This window comes from Bufo gargarizans, chromosome 7 (assembly GCF_014858855.1).
Source record: "Bufo gargarizans isolate SCDJY-AF-19 chromosome 7, ASM1485885v1, whole genome shotgun sequence".
Classification (NCBI taxonomy): domain Eukaryota; kingdom Metazoa; phylum Chordata; class Amphibia; order Anura; family Bufonidae; genus Bufo; species Bufo gargarizans.
In genome coordinates, this window is record NC_058086.1 from 128728377 (window position 1) to 128753012 (window position 24636).

General features: G+C 44.3%; 1 protein-coding gene across 1 annotated transcript in view; it reads left to right on the plus strand.

Moving 5' to 3' along the window:
• Positions 1-244: 244 nt before the first annotated feature.
• LOC122943297 (coagulation factor XIII B chain-like) overlaps positions 245-24636 on the plus strand; it is an 83134-nt gene continuing 58742 nt past the window's right edge. Inside the window, exons 1-5 of the mRNA XM_044300925.1 lie at positions 245-308; positions 10974-11174; positions 15377-15562; positions 16514-16690; positions 18417-18593. Of these exons, the coding sequence (XP_044156860.1) occupies positions 248-308; positions 10974-11174; positions 15377-15562; positions 16514-16690; positions 18417-18593 (802 nt within the window). The 5' untranslated portion in view covers positions 245-247. The remainder of the gene's footprint in view (positions 309-10973; positions 11175-15376; positions 15563-16513; positions 16691-18416; positions 18594-24636) is intronic.

Below are 24636 nucleotides of genomic sequence, written 5' to 3' on the forward strand. Positions count from 1 at the left end.
GCTCTGGAAACCTACAAATGTCCAGGAACTACTGTTTTCCCCAATAAGTGTTTCATTTCGCTCTAATATTGTAATCACTGACATATTGATTTTTGTTGTTTTTTACTCTTTTCTCACACTATCTAGAAGAAGTTTTAACTAGAAAGTGTAATCATTACAAGTATTGTGAATAATTAACAGACCTTTGACTAAAATCTGGAGGTTTCACAAATATTAGGACAGAAACATTAACAGCACAAAAAAAACCATGAAGCTACAGAATTTCTGGCTGTTAGGTTTTATGCTCTCCATATCATGTTCAGCAGAAGGTAAAGTTGTGTCATATTCTGCAGTATTTTCTGTTTGATTTGTGCTAATGCCCTGGCTTGTGTTGTTGGTTGAATTTGAGGTAAAAATTTGTTTTATATATAACAATTTTTTACCTCTTTTTACTTCACTTCTCCATTACATATGAACAGTATGTCTAGTAATAACATGCATGGGATATTTGTATTATACAGGTCATGTTGGAGGGTTCCAAGCATGTAAAAAAAATGAATAATCAGATTATTGACAACTGATAATCATCTTCATCATCAATATTATTGGTGTGAATAATAGTTTAAATGAAACTGATCACTTGATTCTCAAACATTTAATTTTTTATTTAAAAAAAAGGGTTTCCAACGGGAAAAAAAATCAATGGCAGCAGGGGTTTATAGGGGGTTGAAAAAATAAAAGAACTGATACCTGATCCGCTGCTGCACCTGTTCCAGTGCTGCCCGGGTCCTGTTGGTCCTGGTCCCATCTCAACCTGGAATTATCCACTAAGCCAATCATTAGCCGCAGAGGGTACCCATCTCATCCCATGACTGGCTGCGGGCATTTTCTGTGCCTATACAGGGTCAGGAAGTAAAGACCAGCAGGGATCAATGCAGGAGCGGCAAGGGATCGATGAGATAAATACTTATTCTTTTTTCCATGGTTAAACCCATTAAGCCTGCTAACCCCAATTTTTACAGCTGTAAATGCTTTTTAACTGAAAATGGAATGGATAAAAGCCATGGTTACCTTCACAGACAATTTTGGGCTCCAATGCATCTAAAATGCACCTTTGCAAATAGGCTTGTTTTAAAATGTCCTATTTTTTGTTTCTACAGCTCCCACGCAGACCTAGCAAAAGACTTCAAACAAATCTTGTGTAATCTGATCCTTTAGGCCTCTTTCACAAGACCGTTTGGCTTTTTCAGTGTTTTGCAGTCTGTTTTTCACTGATCCACTGTTCCATTTTTTGTTTCCGTTGTGTTTCCGTTTCTGTTCCGTTTTTCCATTCGGCATATAGAGTATACAGTAATTACAGTCATGTCCATAAATATTTGGACATCAACACAATTCTAAACACAATGGATTTGAAATGAAACTAACTAGATGTGCTTTAACTGTAGCCTGTCAGCTTTAATTTGAGGGTATTTACAAATCAGGTGAACGGTGTAGGAATTGCAACAGTTTGCATATGTGCCTCCCACTTGTTAAGGGACCAAAAGTAATGAGACACAATAATAATCATAAATGAAACTTTCACTTTTTAATACTTGGTTGCAAATCCTTTGCAGTCAATTACAGCCTGAGGTCTGGAACGCATAGACATCACCAGACGCTGGGTTTCATCCCTGGTGATGCTCTGCGAGGCCTCTACTGCAACTGTCTTCAGTTCCTGCTTGTTCTTGGGGCATTTTCCCTTCAGTTTTGTCTTGAGCAAGTGAAATGCATGCTCAATCGGATTCAGGTCAGGTGATTGACTTGGCCATTGCATAACATTCCACTTTTTTCTCTTAAACTCTTTGGTTGCTTTTTCAGTATGCTTTGGGTCATTGTCCATCTGCACTGTGAAGCGCCGTCCAATGAGTTCTGAAGCATTTGGCTGAATATGAGCAGATAATATTGCCAGAAACACTTCAGAATTCATCCTGCTGCTTTTGTCAGCAGTCACATCATCAATAAATACAAGAGAACCAGTTCCATTGGCAGCCTTACATGCCCATGCCATGACACTACCACCACCATGCTTCACTTAAGAGGTGGTATGCTTAGGATCATGAGCAGTTCCTTTCCTTCTCTATACTCTTCTATTCCCATCACTCTGGTACAAGTTGATATTGGTCTCATCTGTCCATAGGATGTTGTTCCAGAACTGTGAAGGCTTTTTTAGATGTCGTTTGGCAAACTCTAATCTGGCCTTCCTGTTTTTGAGGCTCACCAATGGTTTACATCTTGTGGTGAACCCTCTGTATTCACTCTGGCAAAGTCTTCTCTTGATTGTTGACTTTAACACACATAAACCCAGGGGTGTATCTATCACGAGGCAAACAAAGCATTTGCCTAGGGCGGCACTTGCCAGTGGGGCGGCAAAATGCCTTGTTTGCTTAGTGATAGTTACACAATATGCTAAATATTTTTTTTGCCCCTTGTCCGATCCGATCCTTTACTATGCGAGCAGCATCGCCGGTGCCGCAAAGTGAAGGAGTTGAAAGACTTACTTCCTCCCGACCTCCCCTGCCTTTTGCGTCCGCGCGTTGCCGTCGTGACGTCACACGGAGGTGGTGTCAAGGGGCGGCAACGCTAGGGTGAGCCTTATCTCCTCCAAGTGCAGAACGGATCTTGCACACGGTCACCGTGAAAACTGAGGCCAGGCCCCGGCCACCAGTGCACTGATCCCTGAGCCTGCTGTCTTAAAAAACTGTAAGTACTTAACCCCTTAAGGACATAGGACGTACCGGTACGCCCTATTTCCCGAGTCCTTAAGGACCGAGGACGTACCGGTACGTCCTGACTTAAAAATGTAACTCCGGCGCTGCGGGGGTTAATCGGAACGGGATTTCGGCTGAAATCATTCAGCCAGCATCTCGTAACAACGCAGGGGGGGGGTCATTGGACCCCCCGTATCGGCGATCGCAGAAAACCGCAGGTCAATTCAGACCTGCGGTTTTCTGCGTTTCCGGTCCATTCGGGTGTCCTGTGACCCGATGAACCGGAAAAAGACTGCGATCGGTGGCGTAATTTTACACCACCAATCACAGTCCGAGGATTTGAGGAGGCGGTGCTGGCCCTGGTGCTGAACACTGCTGTCCAGGGTGCTGATTGGTGCAGGGGAGAGAGGCGCGAGATTCAAACTTCCTGCGCTCCTCTCTCCCCTCCTCTTCCTGTTCTGCACGAGCACCCGGCAGCATCGTCCAGCACCAGCTCCTGTGTCCCCCTAATCGCCATCCATCACCCTCCTGCACCCATCGCCACCCAGGTAGGTTAGGGTCAGTGAGGGAGAGGCACCGTTAGGCAGGGAAAGAAGGGAAAAGTAAGTTAGGAAAAAAAAAAAAATGTACTTTTATTCCAAACTTCCAAACTTCCATCTATCCATCTAACCCTAACCCCGACCCCCCCTGCCACTTGACCCCCCCCACCAGCCCCCCCACCCCCCACCAGCTCCCCCCCCACCCCCCACCAGCCCCCACTTTTTTTTTTCTGCGTGCGCTGACTGGCCGGCACTTTTTAGCATCCGTCCACTGTTAGCGCATCGCCCGCCCCACCGCTGATCAGCGTTGTACCGCTGATTAGCAAGTTTTAAGTTTTTTTTTTCCTATCACTTGCCCTTTTTTTCTTGCCTTTTTTAGTACGCGAACACCCGTTGCCCCCACACACACGCACATATAATAAAGTTTGCCACACACGCACACCTACACGCACACACACCCATGGCCCGCCGGGTGTTCTCGGCCGAGGAGGCATACGCCCAGATTGCCTCCGACTCCGAGAGCCCCAGTGAGGATGAGGATGACCCCACATTCCTTTTATCATCCGCATCCTCCTCCTCATCATCGGATGACGATGAGCCACCAAGGCGGCGGAGACGCCGCCAGGCGGAGCCAGGGGCCGCACATGCTAGGGATCCTGTGGCCCACCCTAGTACGAGCCGCCCTGGGGTTCGTACTGGTTTCCCGACCCACCAAATAAGTCCACCGGAGCCCCCTGCCGATGAACTTAGCTGGTGTCCCCCAGTGGACTTTGAGCCTGAGATTCCGGATTTCGCTGGCAATCCTGGAATCCAGATTCCCACAGTGGGGTTTACTGAAATAGACTTTTTTAGTTTTTTTTTCAGTAACCCACTGGTGAATTTGATGGTGGAGCAGACGAATCTGTACGCCCAACAGTTCGTCGCTCAAAACCCAGGCTCAGTTTTGGCTAGACCTGGAGGCTGGACGCCGGTCAGTGCAGCCGAAATGAGGACATTTTGGGGCCTCGTGCTGCATATGGGTCTAGTCCAAAAACCCAGTGTCAGGCAATACTGGAGTGGGGACGTCCTGTACCAGACCCCACTGTACAGTATGGTCATGACACGTCACCGGTTTGAGGCCATCCGGAAATGTCTGCATTATTCCGATAATGCAGCATGTCCATCCCGAGGTGATCCTGCCTATGACCGGCTGTATAAGATACGGCCGGTCATCGATCACTTTGGGGCCACATTTCAGCAGGCCTACGTACCTGGAAGGGAGGTCGCGGTTGATGAGTCTCTCGTTGCGTTCAAGGGGAGACTCAGTTTCCGCCAATATATTCCCACAAAGCGGGCGAGGTATGGCGTGCAGCTATACAAAATTTGTGAGAGTACCTCAGGGTACACTTACAAATTTCGTGTGTACGAGGGGCGAGATTCCCGTATTCAACCCCCAGAATGTCCCCCCACTCTGGGTGTTAGCGGGAAACTCGTGTGGGACCTTATATACCCACTGCTGGATAGTGGTTACCACTTGTACGTGGATAACTTTTATACCAGCATTCCCTTGTTCAGGTCCCTTGCCGCCAGATCCACGTTCGCTTGTGGGACTGTGCGGAAAAATCAACGCGGCCTCCCTGCCTACCCCCTCCAGGTACCTATCCCCAGGGGTGAGACCCGTGCACTTACCAGTGGAAACCTGTTGCTGGTCAGGTATAAGGACAAGAGGGATGTCCTTATGCTGTCCACAATCCACGGTAACAGCACCAACCCAGTCCCTGTGCGAGGTACCGCGGCAACGGTCCTCAAGCCCGATTGTATCGTCGACTACAATCGGTATATGGGAGGAGTTGATCTCTCTGATCAAGTCCTCACGCCATATAACGCCATGCGCAAAACCCGGGCATGGTACAAAAAAGTTGCGGTCTACTTGGTGCAGGTTGCCATGTACAACGCTTTTGTACTATCCCGAAGCGCTGGCAGCACAGGGACATTCCTCCAATTCTATGAGGCAGTCCTCAAGGACCTGATCTTTTCAGACCGGGAAAGAGCAGGTCGGAGTACCTCGGGAACTGGAGGCGCCCGGATCGTCCCTGGCCAACACTTTCCAGGTGTGGTCCCCCATACTGGAAAGAAGGGACGAACCCCAAAAAAGTGCAGAGTGTGTCACAAGAGGGGGATATGGAAGGACACCACTACTCAATGTGACACGTGCCCCGATCATCCGTGCCTCTGCATTATCGATTGCTTCAGGGAGTATCACACTTCCATGGAGTACTAAATTTTTATAATCCCCAACAGTTCACTAGAGAACATAAAACACTATGGCTCTCAGACTTTGGAGACACGAAAACTATTTTTCTTTCCCCAAAAAATATTAGTTTTAGTGCAGGCATCCTCAAACTGCGGCCCTCCAGATGTTGTAAAACTATAACTCCCAGCATGCCCAGACAACCTACAGCCATCATCAGGGCATGGTGGGAATTGTAGTTTTACAACATCTGGAGGGCCGCAGTTTTAGGATGCCTGCTTAGTGTCTCCAAAGTCTGAGAGCCATACATATTGGGCATCGTCGCGTGCGTAAAAGTCGTCGCTATAAAAATAACTTTTTACCAAACGCCTCGGATGAACGGTGTTAAAAATATAAAATAAAAACGGTGCCAAAACACCTATTTTTGGGCAAAATTTAAATTTAAATCCATTTTGCCGGTAATAAAGCAAGGGTTAACAGCCAAACAAAACTAAACATTTATTGCCCCAATTCTGTAGTTTGCAGAAACACCCCATATGTGGTCGTAAATGGCTATATAGCCGCACGGCAGGGCATAGAACGAAGGGAACTCCATACGGTTTCTGGAAGGCAGATTTTGATAGACAGTTTTTTTTTTTACACCATGTCCCATTAGAAGCCCCCCCTGATGTAGCCTAGACTAGAAACTCCAAAAAAGTGACCCCATCTAAGAAACTACACCCCTCAAGGTATTCAAAAGTTACTTTACAAACTATGTTAACCCTTTAGGTGTTCCACAAAACTAAATAGCGAATGTAGAAACAATTTTAGAATTAAATTTTTTTGTTACATTGCCTCAAAAAAGAGTAATATAGAGCAACCAAAAATCAAATTTACCCCAAAAATAGTCCCAAAACAACAACCACCTTATCCCGTAGTTTCCTAGATGGGGTCACTTTTATGGAGTTTCTACTCTAGGGGTGCATCAGGGGGCTTGAAAGGGTACATGGTGTAAATAAACCAGTCCAGCAAAATCTGCCTTCCAAAAACCATATGACGTTCCCCTTCTTCTATGTCCTGCCGTTTAGCCAAATAGTAGTTTACCACCACATATGGGGTGTTTCTGCAAACTACAGAATCAGGGAAACCCATTTTGAGTGTTGTTTGGCAGTTAACCCTTGTTTTACTCCTGGAAAAAACTGATTATATTGGAAAATTTTCCCAAAAATAGAAATTTCAAAATTGTTTCTCCATCTGCCATTAACTCTTGTGGAACACCTAAAGGGTTAACAAAGTTTGTAAACCCAGTTTTGAATACCTTGAGGGGTGTACTTTCTTAGATGGAGTCACTTTTTTGAAATTTCTATTCTAGGGGTGCAACAGGGGGCTTCAAATGGGACATGGTATAAACAAAACGAGTCCTGCAAAATCTGCCTTCCAAAACCCATATGGTGTTCCCCTCCTTCTATGTGCTACCGTTCGGCCAAACAGTAGTTTACGACCACATATGCGGTGTTTTTGCAAACTACAGAATCAGGGCAACCCATTTTGAGTGTTGTTTGGCAGTTAACCCTTGTTTTACTCCTGGAAAAAATTGATTATATTGGAAAAATTTCCAAAAAATAGAAATTTCAAAATTGTTTCTCCATCTGCCATTAACTCTTGTGGAAGATCTAAAGGGTTAATAAAGTTTGAAAAAACAGTTTTGAATACCTTGAGGGGTGTAGTTTCTAGAATGGGGTCATTTTTGGGAGGTTTCTATTATCTAAGCCTCACAATATGACTTCAAACCTGAACTGGTCCATAAAAAGTGGGATTTTGAAGATTTCTCAAAAATTTCAAAATTTGCTTCTAAACTTCTAAGCCTTGTAACATCCCCAAAAAATAAAATATCATTCCCAAAATGCTACAAACATGAAGTAGACATATGGGGAATGTAAAGTCATCACAATTTTTGGGGGTATTACTATGTATTACAGAAGTAGAGAAACTGAAACTTTGAAATTTGCTAATTTTTCAAAATTTTTGGTAAAAAATGTATTTTTTTATGCAAAAAAATTAACTTTTTTGACCCAATTTTAGCAGTGTCATGAAGTACAATATGTGACGAAAAAACAATCTCAGAACGGCCTGGGTAAGTCAAAGCTTTTTAAAGTTATGAGCACTTAAAGTGACACTGGTCAGATTAGCAAAAAATGGCCTGGTCCTTAAGGTGAAAATGAGCCTGGTCCTTAAGGGGTTAAATTACAGTAATTCACAAAAAATCTATTATTAGTTGTTTAGGGCTACTTTCACACTTGCGGCAGGATGGATCCGACATGCTGTTCACCATGTTGGATCCGTCCTGCGGCTATTTCGCCATGCCCGCGGACCGCCACTCCGTCCCCATTGACTATAATGGAGACGGGGGCGGAGCTCCGGCGCAGCACAGCGGTGCACGGAGAAAGCCGCCGAACTAAAAAGCCATGACATGCAGTCAACGGGGACGGAGCGGCGGTCCGAGGGCACGGCGAAATAGCCGCAGGACGGATCCGACATGGTGAACAGCCTGTCGGATCCCTCCTGCCGCAAGTGTGAAATACCCTTATGGGGTAAGGGGGTTGGGGCCCGTTGGGTGGTTAGAGCGGGGAGAATTAGGGAGGGGTTAATACTGTACTATCTATAGCTGCACATTGTTTTTTAACAAGGAAGGGGTGGGTCAAATTTATATTAGGGGGGTGCCCAAGTTTATATTAGGGGCGCGCCTAGGGCAGCAAAAAACCAAGATACACCACTGCATACACCTACCTCCTGGGGAGTGTTCTTGATCTGGCCAACTGTTGTGAAGGGTGTTTTCTTCACCAGGGAAATAATTCTTCGGTCATCCACCACAGTTGTTTTCCGTGGTCTTCCGGGTCTTTTGGTGTTGCTGAGCTCACCGGTGCGTTCCTTCTTTTTAAGAATGTTCCAAACCGTTGTTTTGGCCACACCTAATGTTTTTGCTATCTCTCTGATGGGTTTGTTGTGTTTTTTCAGCCTAATGATGGCTTGCTTCACTGATAGTGACAGCTCTTTGGATCTCATCTTGAGAGTTGACGGCAACAGATTCCAAATGCAAATAGCACACTGGAAATGAACTCTGGACCTTATATCTGCTCATTGTAATTGGGATAATGAGGGAATAACACACACCTGGCCGTGGGACAGCTGAGAAGCCAATTGTCCCATTACTTTTGGTCCCTTAACAAGCGGGAAGCACATATGCAAACTGCTGTAATTTCTGCACCGTTCACCTGATTTGTATGCAAATACCCTCAAATTAGAGCTGACAGTCTGCAGGTAAAGCACATCTTGTTTGTTTCATTTCAAATCCATTGTGGTGGTGTATAGAGCCAAAAAGGTTAGAATTGTGTCGATGTCCCAATATTTATGGACCTGACTGTACATAGAAAAAACTGGGCTGGGCATAAAATTTTCAATAGATGGTTCCGCAAAAAAATTAAACGGTTACGGAAGACATACGGATGCATTTCCGTATGTGTTCTATTTTTTTGTGGACACGTTGACTTGAATTGAGCCACGGAACGTGACTTGTGGGCAATAATAGAACATGTTCTATCTTTCAACAGAACGGAAAAATGGAATGCATACGGAGTACATTCCTTTTTTTTTGCGAAACCATTGAAAAGAATGGTTCTGTATACGGCCCGTATACGGAACGCAAAAAACAGCCCGTAAATGAAAAAAAAAATGGTTGTGTGAAAGAGGCCTTAGGCTTCATTCACACGTCCACAAAGCACGGAAAGCGGCAATGTGCGTTCCGCATTTTGCGGACCGCACATTGCCGGCACTAATAGAATATACCTGTTCTTGTCCGCAATTGCGGACAAGAATAGGACATGTTCTATTTTTTGGTGGAACGGAAGTGCGGACCCGGAAGTGCATATCCGCAATCGTGCTGCCCCATAGGAATGAATGGGTCCGCAATTCCGTTCCGCAAAATGCGGAACGAAATTGCGGACGTGTGAATGGACCCTTAGTCATATGCTCTTCCATCTGACTACTACGTTTTGGTTAGCAAAAGATAGGAGACAGATGGAAGCCGGTATGACTACAAGATCAGACTGCACAAAGTTTGTTTGTAGTCTGAAATTAAGAAGAAGCATAGGCCTGCATGGGAGCTGTAAGCAACAAACAAATTAATCCCTTAATGACCGCCGATACATGTTCTTACAGCTGTCATTAATGGGCTTTATTTTAGGCTGCTGCCTTTTTAAGGCAGCCTAGAATAAGTGCTGCAGGGGTATCCCATGCAGCAGATAGCGGAGGCTCTGCTCTCACATTAGAGCCAGGCTTCTGCTCTAAAGTCCTGGATCAGCAGAAATCAGGCCGCTTAACCCCTTGTCAATAGCAACCATGGCATCTAAACGGTTACCAATAGAGAGAAATCCCTCTGTCATCTAGGGGCAGCCGAGGAATGAGATCACGGGGTGCCGATGTCTGTGAATGGCAGCCTAGGAGCTAATAAAGGCCCCATACCTGCCTGCAGTGTTCCCCATCAGGCTGTGCCTCTCTGGTGCACCCTGATGGTGACTGTCAGTAAAGCACTGAGAATATAATGCATTGTACAGCAAAATATCGTATGTTATGGCCCCCTTGTGGGACTAGCAAATGGTTAAAAACAGTTACCGTAAAATGTCATAAAATAAAAAAATCTCAAATCTAAAAAATACACCTTTTTTCCAATGAAACAAACCTTTTAAATGTAAAATAAATTGCAAAAATAAAACCACTGCACAATTATAAGTTATCCCATACAGTGAATGTCATAAAATAAATTGAAGAATTTGTGTTTTTTGCTCATTCGCTACAAAAAAACACAGAATACGTTCGTACTGACCCAGAGAGTAAAGATATCATGTTATTTATGCTGAAAAATGAACACTACTCAGTGGCAGTATTGCGGCTTTATTAACCCTGCCGCTCTAAAAGAGTTAATTAAAGGTACTAATTAGTAAGTTATATGAACACTAAAATATTGCCATTAAAAACTACAACTTGTCCTCTAAAAAACAAACCCTCATAAGGCTGCTTCAATAGAAAAATAAAAAAAGTTATAGCTGTTAGAAGGCGACAATTTTAAAAATTTTAATGATTGCTTGGTCACTAACGTCTAAAATGCCCGCGGGGGGGGGGGGGGGGGGGGGGGGGGAGGGATTAATCAGGACTATTTGCAAACTTGCTTGATTTTCCAATTTAATTGCTATGAACATTGCCTGGATGCTTTCCAATATAGTTTGCAATGTGAAACAAATCCCTTCCCCATATTTTCTCCAATACTGCATTTTTTGTAGATCAATAGATTTAAAATGATGCATTTTAAGGCCCTTTGTGGGTCATGAGAAAGTCATGAGGACAATGCACTTGATGCAGAATAAGTTGGTTATAGGAAATTCCCTAACATTTCGATGAGACTACTAAAAATAGACATGTTCCATGATATTTTATTCATTGTTACAGGAAACGTGTGCGACTTTCCTGATGTCGACAATGGAAAGATTGCTCAGTACTATTACATATTCAAAAAGTTTTATTTCCCAATGAAAGAGGGGAGTAAGCTGTCTGTGTCTTGTTCAGCTGGGTACATATTTCAGTCTGGAAGGCAAGAAGATGAAATCACGTGCACATCAGAAGGATGGGAACCTCCAGCAATATGTTTCAGTAAGTTTGCAAGGATTTCTTCTATTCTTACCAGACTTGATTAAGAGATGTCAGTTTATACAATGAATGACAATGCTTGTCAGAAAAAGATATATTTAAAGGGAACCTGTCACCAGTTTTATGGTGTCCTAACTAAGGGCAACATAAATAAGTGACTGATTCTCTTAGCAAAATGCTGGGTCACTTTCTTTAATTGACCCAGTCAATCTGCCAATATCTTGTATTGAAAAGCTCCAGCTGATAATGATGAGTCATGAATATTTATGAGCTCCTGACTCTCCCCGCCTACCAGCTGCAGATTGATAGTTATTTTCCATATGAATCAGCAGCAGGTGGGCAGGGGAGCGGCTATAGCTCTGAATTAAATATACGCTGGACTCAATGACATCACGCTGGACTCAAATCAGCTCATTAGCATGCGGCATCTTTGTGTGTATATTATGAGGTAACCATCTGTCACACCAGTAAGTGAATACATCTAAGGTACTTTTTAGTAGTTAATGATTGTATATAATTAGTGATGATTGTATATATTATAATCAAATATCCACATGACAGGTTCCATTTAAAACCTAATAGGCCACAATGATAGTAAAGAAAAGGGCATGCATTCCATATAATTTTGCATTAAAAATAAGGCTCAATTGGCATTATAAGTACCTATCATTTCAAATTAAAGGGGATGTCTGGCCACATCGATCATGATTGTGTAAAATAATAAAATAACTAATGCCCACCTTAAAGAAGACCTTTCATGGGTCCAGAATTTATAAACTAAGTACAGCGGGGATCTAACTGCACTTACTATTTTTTCTGGGCGCCACTCCGTCTGCCCGCTGTGGCCCCCGTTAAATTATCCTGCCCTGTGTGCTAATTTTCCCATCGGAACAGGGAGGAGGAGACTACCCTGTTTCTCAATGGGCGTCTCCTTCTCCCTGGCTGTGAGCTGTCTAATCGTAGCGGAGAGCGTCACAGCCAGGGAGAAAAAAAAAACTCAACTTCTCCCTGGCTGTGACACCCTCCGCTGTGATTGGACAGCTCACAGCCAGGGAGAAGGAGACACCCATTGAGAAACAGCGCAGTCTCCTCCTCCCTGTTCCCTATACGAAAATTAGCATACAGAGTGGGAAAATTTAACTAGGGCCACAGCGGGCAAACGGAGCGGCGCACAAAAAAAATAGCAAGTGTAGTTAGATCCCTGCACTATGCCCTACGTATACTGATACTTAGTTTGTAAAGTCCGGACCCATGAAAGGTCCTCTGCAAGCCTGTTTCACACTTGCGTTGTTAATTCTGGTACTGAGATCCGTCAGAGGATCTCAATACCGGAATTAAACAGATCAGTTTTGATTTTGTACATCAGGAAGCATCTGTTCCGTTAGGATGAGGTTGTGTGAAATCAAAACAATCAAAAAACATCACTTAAAGGGAACCTGTCATGTGGATATTTGATTATAATCTAACTCATTATATGCAATCATTAACTACTAAAAAGTACCTTAGATGTATTCACTTACTGGTGTGACAGATGGTTACCTCATAATATACACACAAAGATGCCGCATGCTAATGAGCTGATTTGAGTCCAGCGTGATGTCAGTGAGTCCAGCGTATTTTTAATTCTGAGATATAGCCACTCCCCTACCCACCTGCTGCTGATTCATATGGACAATAACTGTCAATCAGCAGCAGGTAGGCAGGGAGAGTCAGGAGCTCATAAATATTCAGGACTCATCATTATGAGCTGGAGCTTTTCAATACAAGATGTTTGCAGATTGACTGGGTCAATTAAAGAAAGTGACCCAGCATTTTGCTAAGAGAATCAGTCACTTATTTATGTTGCCCTTAGTTAGGACACCATAAAACTGGTGACGGGACCTTAAAGGGAACCTTTTTACACAGGCGAGTTTTCCGCGCGGGTGCAATGTGTGAAGTGAAAGCATAGCACCCGCACTGAATCCTAACCCATTCATTTCGCACATCATTTCTGCATTGCGTGAGAATCGAAGCCTGTTCTATATTCTGTGTATTTCACGCAGCCCTGACCTCATAGAAGAGAATGGGACTTCAGTGAAAAACGCATTGCATCCGGATGTAACCTGGATGCAGTCGGATGCAATGCGTTTTTCACTATTGGTTGCTAAGAGATGTTGTTTGTGAATCTTCAGGTTTTTTTTCACGCGCGTGAAAAAGTATCAAAACTGATTGCTCCTGTGCAGAAAAACTGAAACACTGAACGCAATCACTGACAAAACTGTCAGAACTTGCGTGCAAAACCTTCAGGTTTTTCTTTCTGAACAGACCCTGAGAGAATCTGAAGGGCCTCATGCACACGACCGTGCAGTTTTTTTCTGTCCGCAATACGCAAAAAACGCAAGCTGCCCGTGTTGCCTTCCTCAATTTGCGGAACGGAATGGGCGCCGGCAATATAAATGCCTATTCTTGTCCAGAAAGCGCTGGCCCGTAATTTTTCCCTTCCCTAAACGCTGGTGAGGCTCCCAACGCATGCGCAGTGTCAGCCGGTGTCCAGCTGAGAACATCCATCTGATAACCGCGCCTGCGCACTGGCCCGTAATTTTTCCCTACCCTAACCGCTGGTGAGGCTACCGGCGCATGCGCAGTGTCGGCCAGTATTCAGCTAACTCTGCTGTGAAATTTCCCTACCGTGTCGTTGTGCGCCTGCGCGGTACACCTCCTCACGTCATGTCCGGTTCGGCTGGAAGTGACGAGGGTAGGGAAATCTCACGAGGTAGGGAAATGTAACGGAACACCGTCACCATTGACTTGCATTGTTTTTAGTGATGGATCCATTTTTCTGTTTTTATGACCAGACACAAAACCGCAGCTTGCTGTTGGAAGGGAAGATTTTAAAGGGCATTTGTCAGCAGATTTGTATCTATAAAACTGGCTGACCTGTTGCATGTGCATTTGGCAGCTGAAGGCATCTGCGTTGGGCAACGGGGGCATTGCCATTGCACCTAGAGGCTCAGATTTCTCTACAACTTCCACTCCCTCTGCACTTTGAGTGACAGAGCCAGGCAGTGAAAGCGTCATCATGACCCTGTCAATCAAACTGCAGCGGGATCGGCAGTTGCAGAGAGAGCTGAGCCTTTAAGTGTAATGGCAACATCCCCGTTGCTCCTAGAGGCTAATTTGCATATATAAAAACATCATTTTTCTCAGCAATGCAGGCACATATGAACATGGGACCAGGGCAGATGTCTTCAGCTGCCAAGTGCACACGCGACAGGTCAGACACTTTCATAGGTACAGATCTGCTGAGCGATGCTCTTTAATGAATTTTATGTTGGTTGCCTTCCATGTGTCAGTACAGCTGATCAGCAGTGCCAGCAGCACTTAGCAAGCTGCAGAAAGCGCAAACTGCCAGGGATGCACCATGCATTGGTCCGCACAGGATGCCATCTGACCTATGGCTAGCCTTGGTATATAACTCTCTCTTACATAATATGTGCTTTCTGAGCTTTCTGAGGTCTAATAAACATGGATCCTAAATACAGCACCTATAAAAATCTGTCGTCCCATTCTGTACCTCTGTATAGGCTGATGTTTTTGTTTTTTCAGAAAAACCACACAGTATGGAGGCACACAGGCTGCCTATGGCTCCATAGTATGTACTCTATGTGCTTCCATATAGATTCTGTGCATATGAAGACTAACTGTTACATTAGTCACAAATGTGACTATTAGGGCTCCTTCACATGAACATAAGGGCTCCATGCCTGTATTGTGGACCTCAAACGGTGGGTCCGCAATACATGGGCACTGGCCGTGTGCACTCCGTGCTGCAGATGCGGACTCATTGACTTGAAGGGGTCCACAATCCGCAAGATACAGCGAAAGACAGGACGTATAGGACATGAGGAGCGGAGGCACAGGTCAGAAGCCTATAGAAATGCTTGAAAGCGCTTCAGTGGACTTTCGGGTCTGTGCTTTCTCAGCGCAAACAATAGGACATGTCCTATCTTTTGCCGAATTCTGCAGATCGTGGACCCATTCACGTCATTGGGTCTGCACCGCTATATGGGATTCACATGGCCTCTGCCCTTGCATTGTGGACTGCTATTTGCGGTCTGCAACATGGGCACAGACCCCTTACGTTTGTGTGAATGAGCCCTTATACTGTATTTCACCTGATGTATAGGACCATAAATAGTAGCATTTTCTTGATTTTTCTTTACCAGAAAAATGTCTCAGGCCATCAATTCCAAATGGATTTGTACACAATGCAAAGGAGCTGTATAAACCATTTGATACCACTGAGTATAGCTGCCATGAAGGCTTCATGACCACAAATGGAGCTAGCACTGAAACCATAAACTGCACGTCTGGACAGTGGTTACCTCCTCCAGGATGCCATCAGAAAACTGGTATGAATTTCCTCCATAACATTATAATAATTTGTGCATAGACTGGCATATCATAAATGCAGCTCATGAACATGCATTGGAAATGGTTTTCCTGTTCTCCCAGGATTGGATCTGATCCCATGGTTAGCACCACATCTATGGCTCATGCACAGTGCTGTAAGGCTGCAGATGTGGCAGAAGTGAAGTGGATTTACAGCACAATTTACAGCATTGGGTATAAAAAAAATCTGGAAATATTAACACCAAATATAAATCATATTGGCACTCGACACTTCCCTTTTTTTTTTTTAAGTATCCTATATTTACTCTGCATATACTGGTATAATACCCGATATTTGTTTTCTTAAAACACACATATACACTCATTGACAACAAAAAATTATGCTCTATAAAGCCAACATCCCATAACAGGTAGGTCATGATGGACAAGATGGCTGGCAATTCATTGAAACAATAATCCTGCTTCTCGCAATATAATAATGTGCCCCCTCTCAAAGTCTGCCACCAATGAGTATGGACCCATATGTAGTCAGTGGGAATGCATGATTTGCTAATGTGCTGCTGATTACATGTGGTTAAGAAACAAATTGTAATTTTAAAAAAGTTGCCCTCTGCCTCACACCAGCCAACTGGCATAAATACATTGATAACTCTCCCCCATACATCAATATGTATGTGTATTATAAAACTGTTACCATTGACTGCAATGAAAGCTTGCACTGAGCTCCCTCTAGTGGTGGCTGCATGAAAATGCAATGTAATCATGATAACTGTTCAGTGCTACCTCCCCTTATCCCTACTCTGGCCCCATAGCAGTGCCGTGGTTTGCCTCCACGGAAGGTACACCACTGAAGAAGACCTCACGTATTATACAATTTACATAAAAGTGCATTATAAACAGAACAAACCCATTAACATGTTCATTTCACTGCTTTTATTGCTATGTATTAGATAGCTGTGAAACTCCTCCTCTTACTAATGGATATTATGTAACAACAAGGAAGTCGTTTCGTGTTATGGAGACTGTTCAATACCAGTGTAATGAGGGGTATTACACTGCTACTGGGACCAGTGCAGACTGGGTCGAGTGTCTTCCGAGAGGTTGGTCTTCTACCCCAAGCTGCACAAGTAAGTCTTACTGGTCACTGTTTAGCTATATCTGATATAAAAGTAAGTATTGTATAGTGTAAAGTCTTCCCACAATAATCTGATGATGATAGGAAGGTGGGCAAGAGGTATGGAAGGGTAGGACACTCTGATTGTTTTAATTAATTTGTCACTTTGTAATGTCTGTTTTATACGTTTTTCCTCTGAAGGATTATGTGCTATGCAAATAAAGATTATTATTAAGAATAGTGTAGTCTGCAGCGCTATACATGCAAAAAAATACTGGAACCCATCATAAAGTTTGAAGCTGTTAGGGCATGCACGGTGATCGGCCGAGTGCACACTGCTTGCAGATGCAGACCTATTCACTTGAATGGGTCCTCAATTCTCAAGATACGTTCCGCACGGCAAAAAAATAGAACACGTTCTATTTATTGCGATGCAGAGGCACAGACCGGAATCCCACCCTATACCGCTCTGCACAGCTCCGTATCTGGAGGATTGCGGACCCGTTAGAGTCCATGCCGTTTGCAGTCTGCCGTATGGGCACAGGCACACACGCTCCTGTGCATGATCTCTTAAACTGATAAATGAACTATTTAAAATGCATTTGATATTATTTTTAAAAATTTATGGTAAGAAAGCCTTTTAATAGTGCATTAGCATAGTTATTTTCATGAGTTTTAATTGCTTCTACTAGTTTTGTTGCTTCTCCATCTTTTGAGAATACACCACAGACACAGATATTCTCTCATAGTTGTCTCTGTGGGCACAAACAATGGCCCTGATTTATCATAACTTCACTCCAGAATTCTTGCATCAAAAAGTCTCAAAATAGGACTTTTGCTACTTTTTTGCACAAAAATCTGCGACATCTTGCACCCAATTGCTCAAAATTTGGTGACTTTTAGCATTTTTACACCACTCACTCCAGTTGTGAAATATGGGTGGAAAAGGGTGTGTGGTTAGCCATGGTAATGAGTTTCACTCCAGATTTATCATTGCGACTTTTTCTTAAAAAGTAGCAAATAAGTCACAATCTCACGCCAGGAGGAGGGTTGAGTAGGAAAAGTGGAGTAGCTTCTCTAGACAACGTGGGACATTTGATAGATTTGGCACAAAGTACTCCAACGCAGACTCTCCTCAATGTGTCAGAGTTATCTTTGGAGATTCAGACAACACATGACACAAGAACACACAAGGGACCTGTACTGATTTGTTCCGCCTGGCTATCTAGTAATAACAAGCAACATCTTCTAGCACAATGCAATAAAATCAGCCAAATGTTTTATTCCATATCTGCATTTTTACCTTATGAAGCACTGTCAAGTACTTTTAGCTTTCCTTACCTTATCTTTTATGCAATCTAAAAACGTATATTACATATACAGCCCCTTTGATGGGACTCTTTCCAAAAGTTAATCTGGCAACTGCATTATTTTTTTGGTCCCTGTGGTTTTCTGCTGTTTTTGTGGTTTGTGTCTTACTGCTAGCATTTTCTAAATGACGTTATTTTCTTATAGAGAACGTGTTGTCAAAATGCCTAAAAAATCAACAAGAGCTCCAGCATGCTGGTTTTTGAAATGAAGGCAGAGAAACAAAAAAAAATTCCATCTAATGAACAAAAGCATATAAAAACAAATATGTTGCATAAAAAAAAAAACTGAACGCACTCTAGGGTAGTTCACTGTGTAGTTTTTTCTGTATGATTTATACAATTATAAATATGAATGGTCTCTTTATTTAGAGATGGCCTGTGGTAGGCTGGAAACTGTGGAAAATGGTGGATTCTACCCAGTAAAGCCATCATATACAGAAAGAGATGTGGTACAATTCTACTGCAAAGAAAATTACTCTATTAAAGGCTCAGAATTAATCCAGTGCTATTCCTTTGGATGGGACCCTCAGCCACCCATTTGTGAAGGTAACGAGTCTTTTACAGTTGAAGTTTTTTTATTTAAAAAAATCAATCTTAAAGGGGTTGTCCGGGTTCAGAGCTGAACCCGGACATACCCTTATTTTCACCCAGGCAGCCCCCTAAGACTAGCATTGGAGCATCTCATGCTCCGATGCGCTCCCTTTCCCTGCGCTAAATCGCAAAGGGGAAGGGTTCTTTTGTTTTCAAGTAACACATGGGCAGTGTGTTCGGTGACATCACCGGCTCTGATGTGCCGGCTTTAGCGCTGCCCTAGCCATTTTACTGGCTAGGGCAGCGCTAAATCCCACCGATTAGTGCTGGTGACGTCACCGGGGTTCCTGGCAGCCCCATGGAGAGCCCCGATATGTCACCGGATCTCCAAAAAATGCTTAGGGGATAATTATTAGATCAGTAGGGATCCTACCACTGGGACCACCACGAGAATGAACACCCTATACCCCTCGGGGCCCCCCCTGAAATGAATGAGTAGCAGATTGTGCATGAGCACTGTCACTCCATCTGGCACAGGGTCTCAAAATTACAGCACAAGCTTCAGTTCTCTCCCCATTCATTGTCAATAAGGACAAAACTGAACAAACCGGACAGGACTTTTTTTCCTGTCCTGCATAACAGAAACCAGACGGGTACGTTATGCTTGCCCATAGGCTTCTATTATGATGGATCAAAACGGAATGCCTCTAAAGGTTTCTGTTTCGCATTCCGTCTGGGAATTCCGTTATATACGTATAAACGGAACATACAGTCCTGATCAAAAGTTTAAGACCACTTGAAAAATTGCAAAAAATCATATTTAGCATGGCTGGATCTTAACAAGGTTCCAAGTAGAGCTTCAACATGCAACAAGAAGAAATGGGAGTGAGACAAAACATTTTGTGAGCATTCAATTTAATGAAAACAACAAATAAACTGAAACAGGCTGTTTTTCAGCTGATCAAAAGTTTAGGACCACCAAAAAAAAAAAAAACCCTCGCAAAACAGAAATCCAACTTCCAAACATGAACTCAGTAATGAGTAGCTCTGCCGTTATTGTTTATCACTTAAAAAATTTGTTTCAGCATGCTTGATGCAAGCGTTTCCATGAGGTGAGTGGGAACATTTCTCCAAGTGGTGAAGACGGCCACACGAAGGCCATCTACTGTCTGGAACTTGTCACAACCAGACAGCTGAGAAGCTCTGACAGAAGCCTTTCAGAACCTCCTCCTTGAGTTTTCTTTGTTGTGCTGTTCAGTTCCTCATCTCGTTAGCCTCTCAGCTGTCATGTAGTTGGACTGATTGCTTCCCTTTAAATTCCTCCCCATGATGCATTACTGGGCGGCTTATATTTCTTCCTGGAGTGTGTGTGCATGCTGATCCCATTTCCCAGTCTGCTACTAAAGTTAAGTGCTGTACTTTCATCTGTTATTTTCTGTTTGCTGGATCCCAGGTGACCCTGACTCCCTCCGTGTCTGGTGTAGGGAGCCGGTGGTCATGTCCTCTCACTATTGTAGGGTGTTCAGGGGTTATATAGTCGAGGTACGTGGATATGCAACCATCCACCTCTGGGATCTTTGCATAGGCTGAGCAGCCAGGGAAAGTGCTAGGTCTTGAGCAGGGGTCTCCCCTTGGTTCCTTAGCTTTGGATCCAGTGAGTCATATATGCATGTTGCTTTGTCTTGTTTCCTGTACACCATCCGTGACATTATAAGCCGCCAAAACCGTCTCAAGCATGGATCCGGTTTCACTTTTGGCTGAACGCTTCCAGGGTCTTTCATTGGAGGTAGCTGATCTTCGTAAGACCTTTTCTCAGCTTCAAGTGACCGTTTCAGCTTGCGTTCATGGAGTTTGTTCTGAGCCTAAGATCTCGCTCCCGGATACGTTCTCCGGGGGTAGTGAGAATTTTGTGCGTTTTAGAGAAGCTTGCAAACTCCATTTTCGCCTTCTTCCCCATTCCTCTGGTGATGAGGAACGGAGGGTGGGGATCATTATATCGCTGCTCAGGGGTAACGCTCAGTCTTGGGCCTTTTCGCTGCCGAAGGGGGCACGGCCTCTCCGTTCAGTGGATGAATTCTTTTTAGCCCTGGGTCAGATATATGATGATCCGGATCGTATTGCTCTGGCTGAGTCTAGACTACGTCTATTATGCCAGGGTAAACAATCCGCAGAGATATACTGCTCAGAATTTCGGAGATGGGCAGCTGATACTGGTTGGAATGATGCTGCACTCCGAAGTCAATTTTGCCATGGTCTTTCAGAGGGATTGAAAGATGCATTTGCCTTTCATGAGAGACCAATTTCCTTGGACACTGCTATGTCTCAGGCCGTTCGTATTGACAGGCGTCTTAGAAAGAGAGGAGAGATATCTCCTTCCTGTCATACTCAGTCCCAGGACAGTGCAGCAGTCTCTTTCTGTGCGCAGGGCTCTCGGTCACTGTCAGCCCCTTCTGAGCAGGAGCCCATGCAGCTGGGGTTGATTGCTTCTGACAATAGAAGATTCAGCTCGCATGGGAGGGTTTGTTTTTGTTGTGGAGGTATAAATCATTTGGCAAATGTTTGTCCCTCTAGGAGATTCAGGCAGTTTTCTGGGAGTAATAAAGAAACAAACAGGAAAAAATCTTTTAAAAATGTTCCGTCTGTTACTATTGGCAGGGTTGAGGCGGAAATTTAAGGTTTTCCGTTTGCTTGTAGTTCCCGTTTTGTCCTGCCTGCTAGGGTGGCGCTAGAGAGCAAGAGCATTTTTTGTGAGATTTTTGTGGATAGTGGAGCAGCGGTCAATCTCATTGATAGTCAATTTGCAATAACTCATGGTTTCCAGGTGTGCACTTTGGGAAAGTATATTCCTGTTTTTGCTATTGATTCCGCTCCACTTTCTCAGAAATCATTAAAGGGCATAGTTCACAATATCCGTTTAATTGTGAGTGATGCTCATGTTGAGGATGTGTCATGTTTCGTCCTTAGCGGTTTGCCTACTCCTCTAGTGTTGGGGCTACCCTGGCTCACTAAACATAATCCCACCATTGATTGGCAAGCGAGGCAAATAAATGGTTGGAGTGACTTTTGCAGAGAGAATTGCCTCACGACATATGTTTCTGAGGTTGCTACTAAGACTGTACCATCTTTTCTCTCAGAATTTTCGGATGTCTTCTCTGAGAGTGGAGTTCAGGATTTGCCCCCGCACAGGGAGTACGATTGCCCTATTAATCTCATCCCAGGCGCCAAGCTGCCTAAATCTCGTTTATACAATCTTTCCCAACCTGAGAGGATCGCTATGCGTGCTTATATCTCAGAGTCTGAGAAAAGGACACATACGACCCTCGAAGTCACCTGTTGCCGCTGGTTTTTTCTTTGTTGAGAAAAAAGATGGTTCTTTAAGACCTTGTCTGGATTTCAGGGAGCTGAACAGTATCACTATTCGTGACCCTTATCTGCTTCCTCTAATCCCGGACCTGTTTAACCAGGTTGTTGGGGCTAAAGTCTTTTCCAAATTAGATCTAAGAGGGGCATACAACCTGGTCAGGGTCAGAGAAGGGGACGAATGGAAGACGGCCTTCAATACCCCTGAGGGCCATTTTGAAAATTTGGTTATGCCTTTTGGTTTGATGACTGCCCCAGCCGTTTTTCAGCATTTCATGAACAGCATTTTTTATCATTTGATGGGAAAATTTGTATTAGTGTATTTGGATGACATTTGGATTTTTTCTCCTGATTTCAAAACTCATAAGGAACATTTACGTCAGGTCTTGCTCATTCTGCGGGAGAATAAATTATATGCGAAACTGGAAAAATGTGTGTTTGCGGTTCCAGAAATTAAATTTCTGGGGTTTCTTCTCTCCGCTTCTGGTTTTCGCATGGACCCCGAGAAGGTCCGCGCTGTGCTTGAGTGGGAGCTTCCTGAGAATCAGAGGGCGCTGATGCGTTTTTTGGGCTTTGCCAATTATTACAGGAAGTTTATTTTGAATTATTCCTCTATTGTTAAACCACTCACTGATATGACCAGAAAGGGGGTAGATTTTTCTTCTTGGTCGGTAGAGGCGCGTAAGGCTTTTTCTAATATCAAGGATAGTTTTGCTTCCGCTCCCATCTTGGTGCAACCTGATATTTCTTTACCCTTCATAGTTGAGGTTGATGCTTCTGAGGTGGGTGTGGGTGCGGTCTTGTCTCAGGGTTCCTCTCCTGCCAAATGGCGACCGTGTGCCTTTTTCTTGAAAAAAACTCTCCTCCGCAGAGAGAAATTACGATGTGGGAGATAGGGAATTGTTGGCCATCAAATTAGCTTTTGAGGAATGGCGCCATTGGCTGGAGGGAGCCAGACACCCTATTACCGTGTTTACTGACCATAAAAATCTGGCCTACTTGGAGTCAGCCAAGCGTCTGAACCCGAGACAGGCCAGATGGTCTTTGTTCTTTTCAAGATTTAATTTTGTTGTCACGTTCCGCCCTGGAGTTAAGAATGTGAAGGCAAATGCCCTGTCACGTTGTTTTCCGGGAGGCGGGAATTTTGAAGACCCGATTCACATTTTGGCTGAAGGTGTGGTGGTCTCTGCTCTTTTTTCTGAATTGGAGGCAGAGGTGCAGGCAGCCCAGTCAGAGGCTCCTGATCTTTGTCCTCCTGGGAGGTTGTTTGTGCCTCTCGCTTTAAGACACAAGACTTTTAAGGAACACCACGATACGGTCCTTGCTGGGCACCCGGGGGCAAGAGCCACACTGGATCTCATCGCTCGGAGATTCTGGTGGCCTGCGCTTTGTAAGTCGGTTGAGGGTTTTGTGGCAGCCTGCGAGACTTGCGCTCGTGCCAAAGTCCCTCATTCACGGCCATCAGGTCCTCTCCTTCCCTTACCCATTCCTTCCCGTCCTTGGACACATCTGTACATGGACTTCATAACGGACCTGCCTCGTTCCTCGGGGAAGACTGTGATTCTGGTGGTGGTGGACCGTTTTAGCAAAATGGTGCATTTCATCCCTTTTCCTGGTTTGCCCAATGCTAAGACGCTGGCGCAGGCATTTATTGATCACATTGTCAAATTGCACGGTATTCCTTCAGACATAGTCTCTGATAGGGGCACGCAGTTTGTTTCCAGATTCTGGAAGGCTTTCTGTTCTTGCTTGGGGGTTCGGTTGTCATTCTCTTCTGCTTTCCACCCGCAGTCGAATGGCCAGACAGAGCGCGTCAATCAGAATCTGGAGACATATCTGCGCTGTTTTGTGGCGGAGAATCAAGAGGATTGGTGTTCTTTTTTGTCCCTTGCTGAGTTTGCTTTAAATAACCGTCGTCAGGAGTCCTCTGATAAGTCACCATTTTTTGGTGCATATGGGTTTCATCCGCAGTTTGGGACTTTCTCGGGAGAGGGGTCTTCTGGTTTACCTGATGAGGACAGATTCTCCTCGTCTTTGTCATCTATTTGGCAAAAGATTCAGGATAATCTAAAGAGCATGAGTGAGAGATATAAGCGTGTGGCAGATAAGAGACGTGTGCTTGGTCCGGACCTGAATGTTGGTGATCTGGTGTGGTTGTCTACCAAGAATATCAAATTGAAGGTTCCCTCCTGGAAGTTGGGTCCTAGGTTTATTGGGCCTTACAAAATCCTGTCTGTCATCAATCCTGTTGCATACCGTCTTGATCTTCCTCAGACTTGGAAGATCCATAATGTTTTTCATAAGTCCTTATTGAAACCTTATGTTCAACCCATTGTACCCTCGCCTTTGCCTCCTCCTCCGATTATGGTTGATGGGAATCTTGAATTTCAGGTCTCTAGGATTGTGGATTCTCGTCTTGTCCGCGGTTCTCTTCAGTACCTTGTTCATTGGGAGGGGTATGGTCCTGAGGAGAGGATGTGGGTCCCAGTGACGGACATTAAGGCCTCTCGTCAGGGCTTTTCATAGGTCCCATCCTGAGAAGGTGGGCTCTGAGTGTCCGGAGTCCACTCGTAGAGGGAGGGGTACTGTCACAACCAGACAGCTGAGAAGCTCTGACAGAAGCCTTTCAGAACCTCCTCCTTGAGTTTTCTTTGTTGTGCTGTTCAGTTCCTCATCTCGTTAGCCTCTCTCAGCTGTC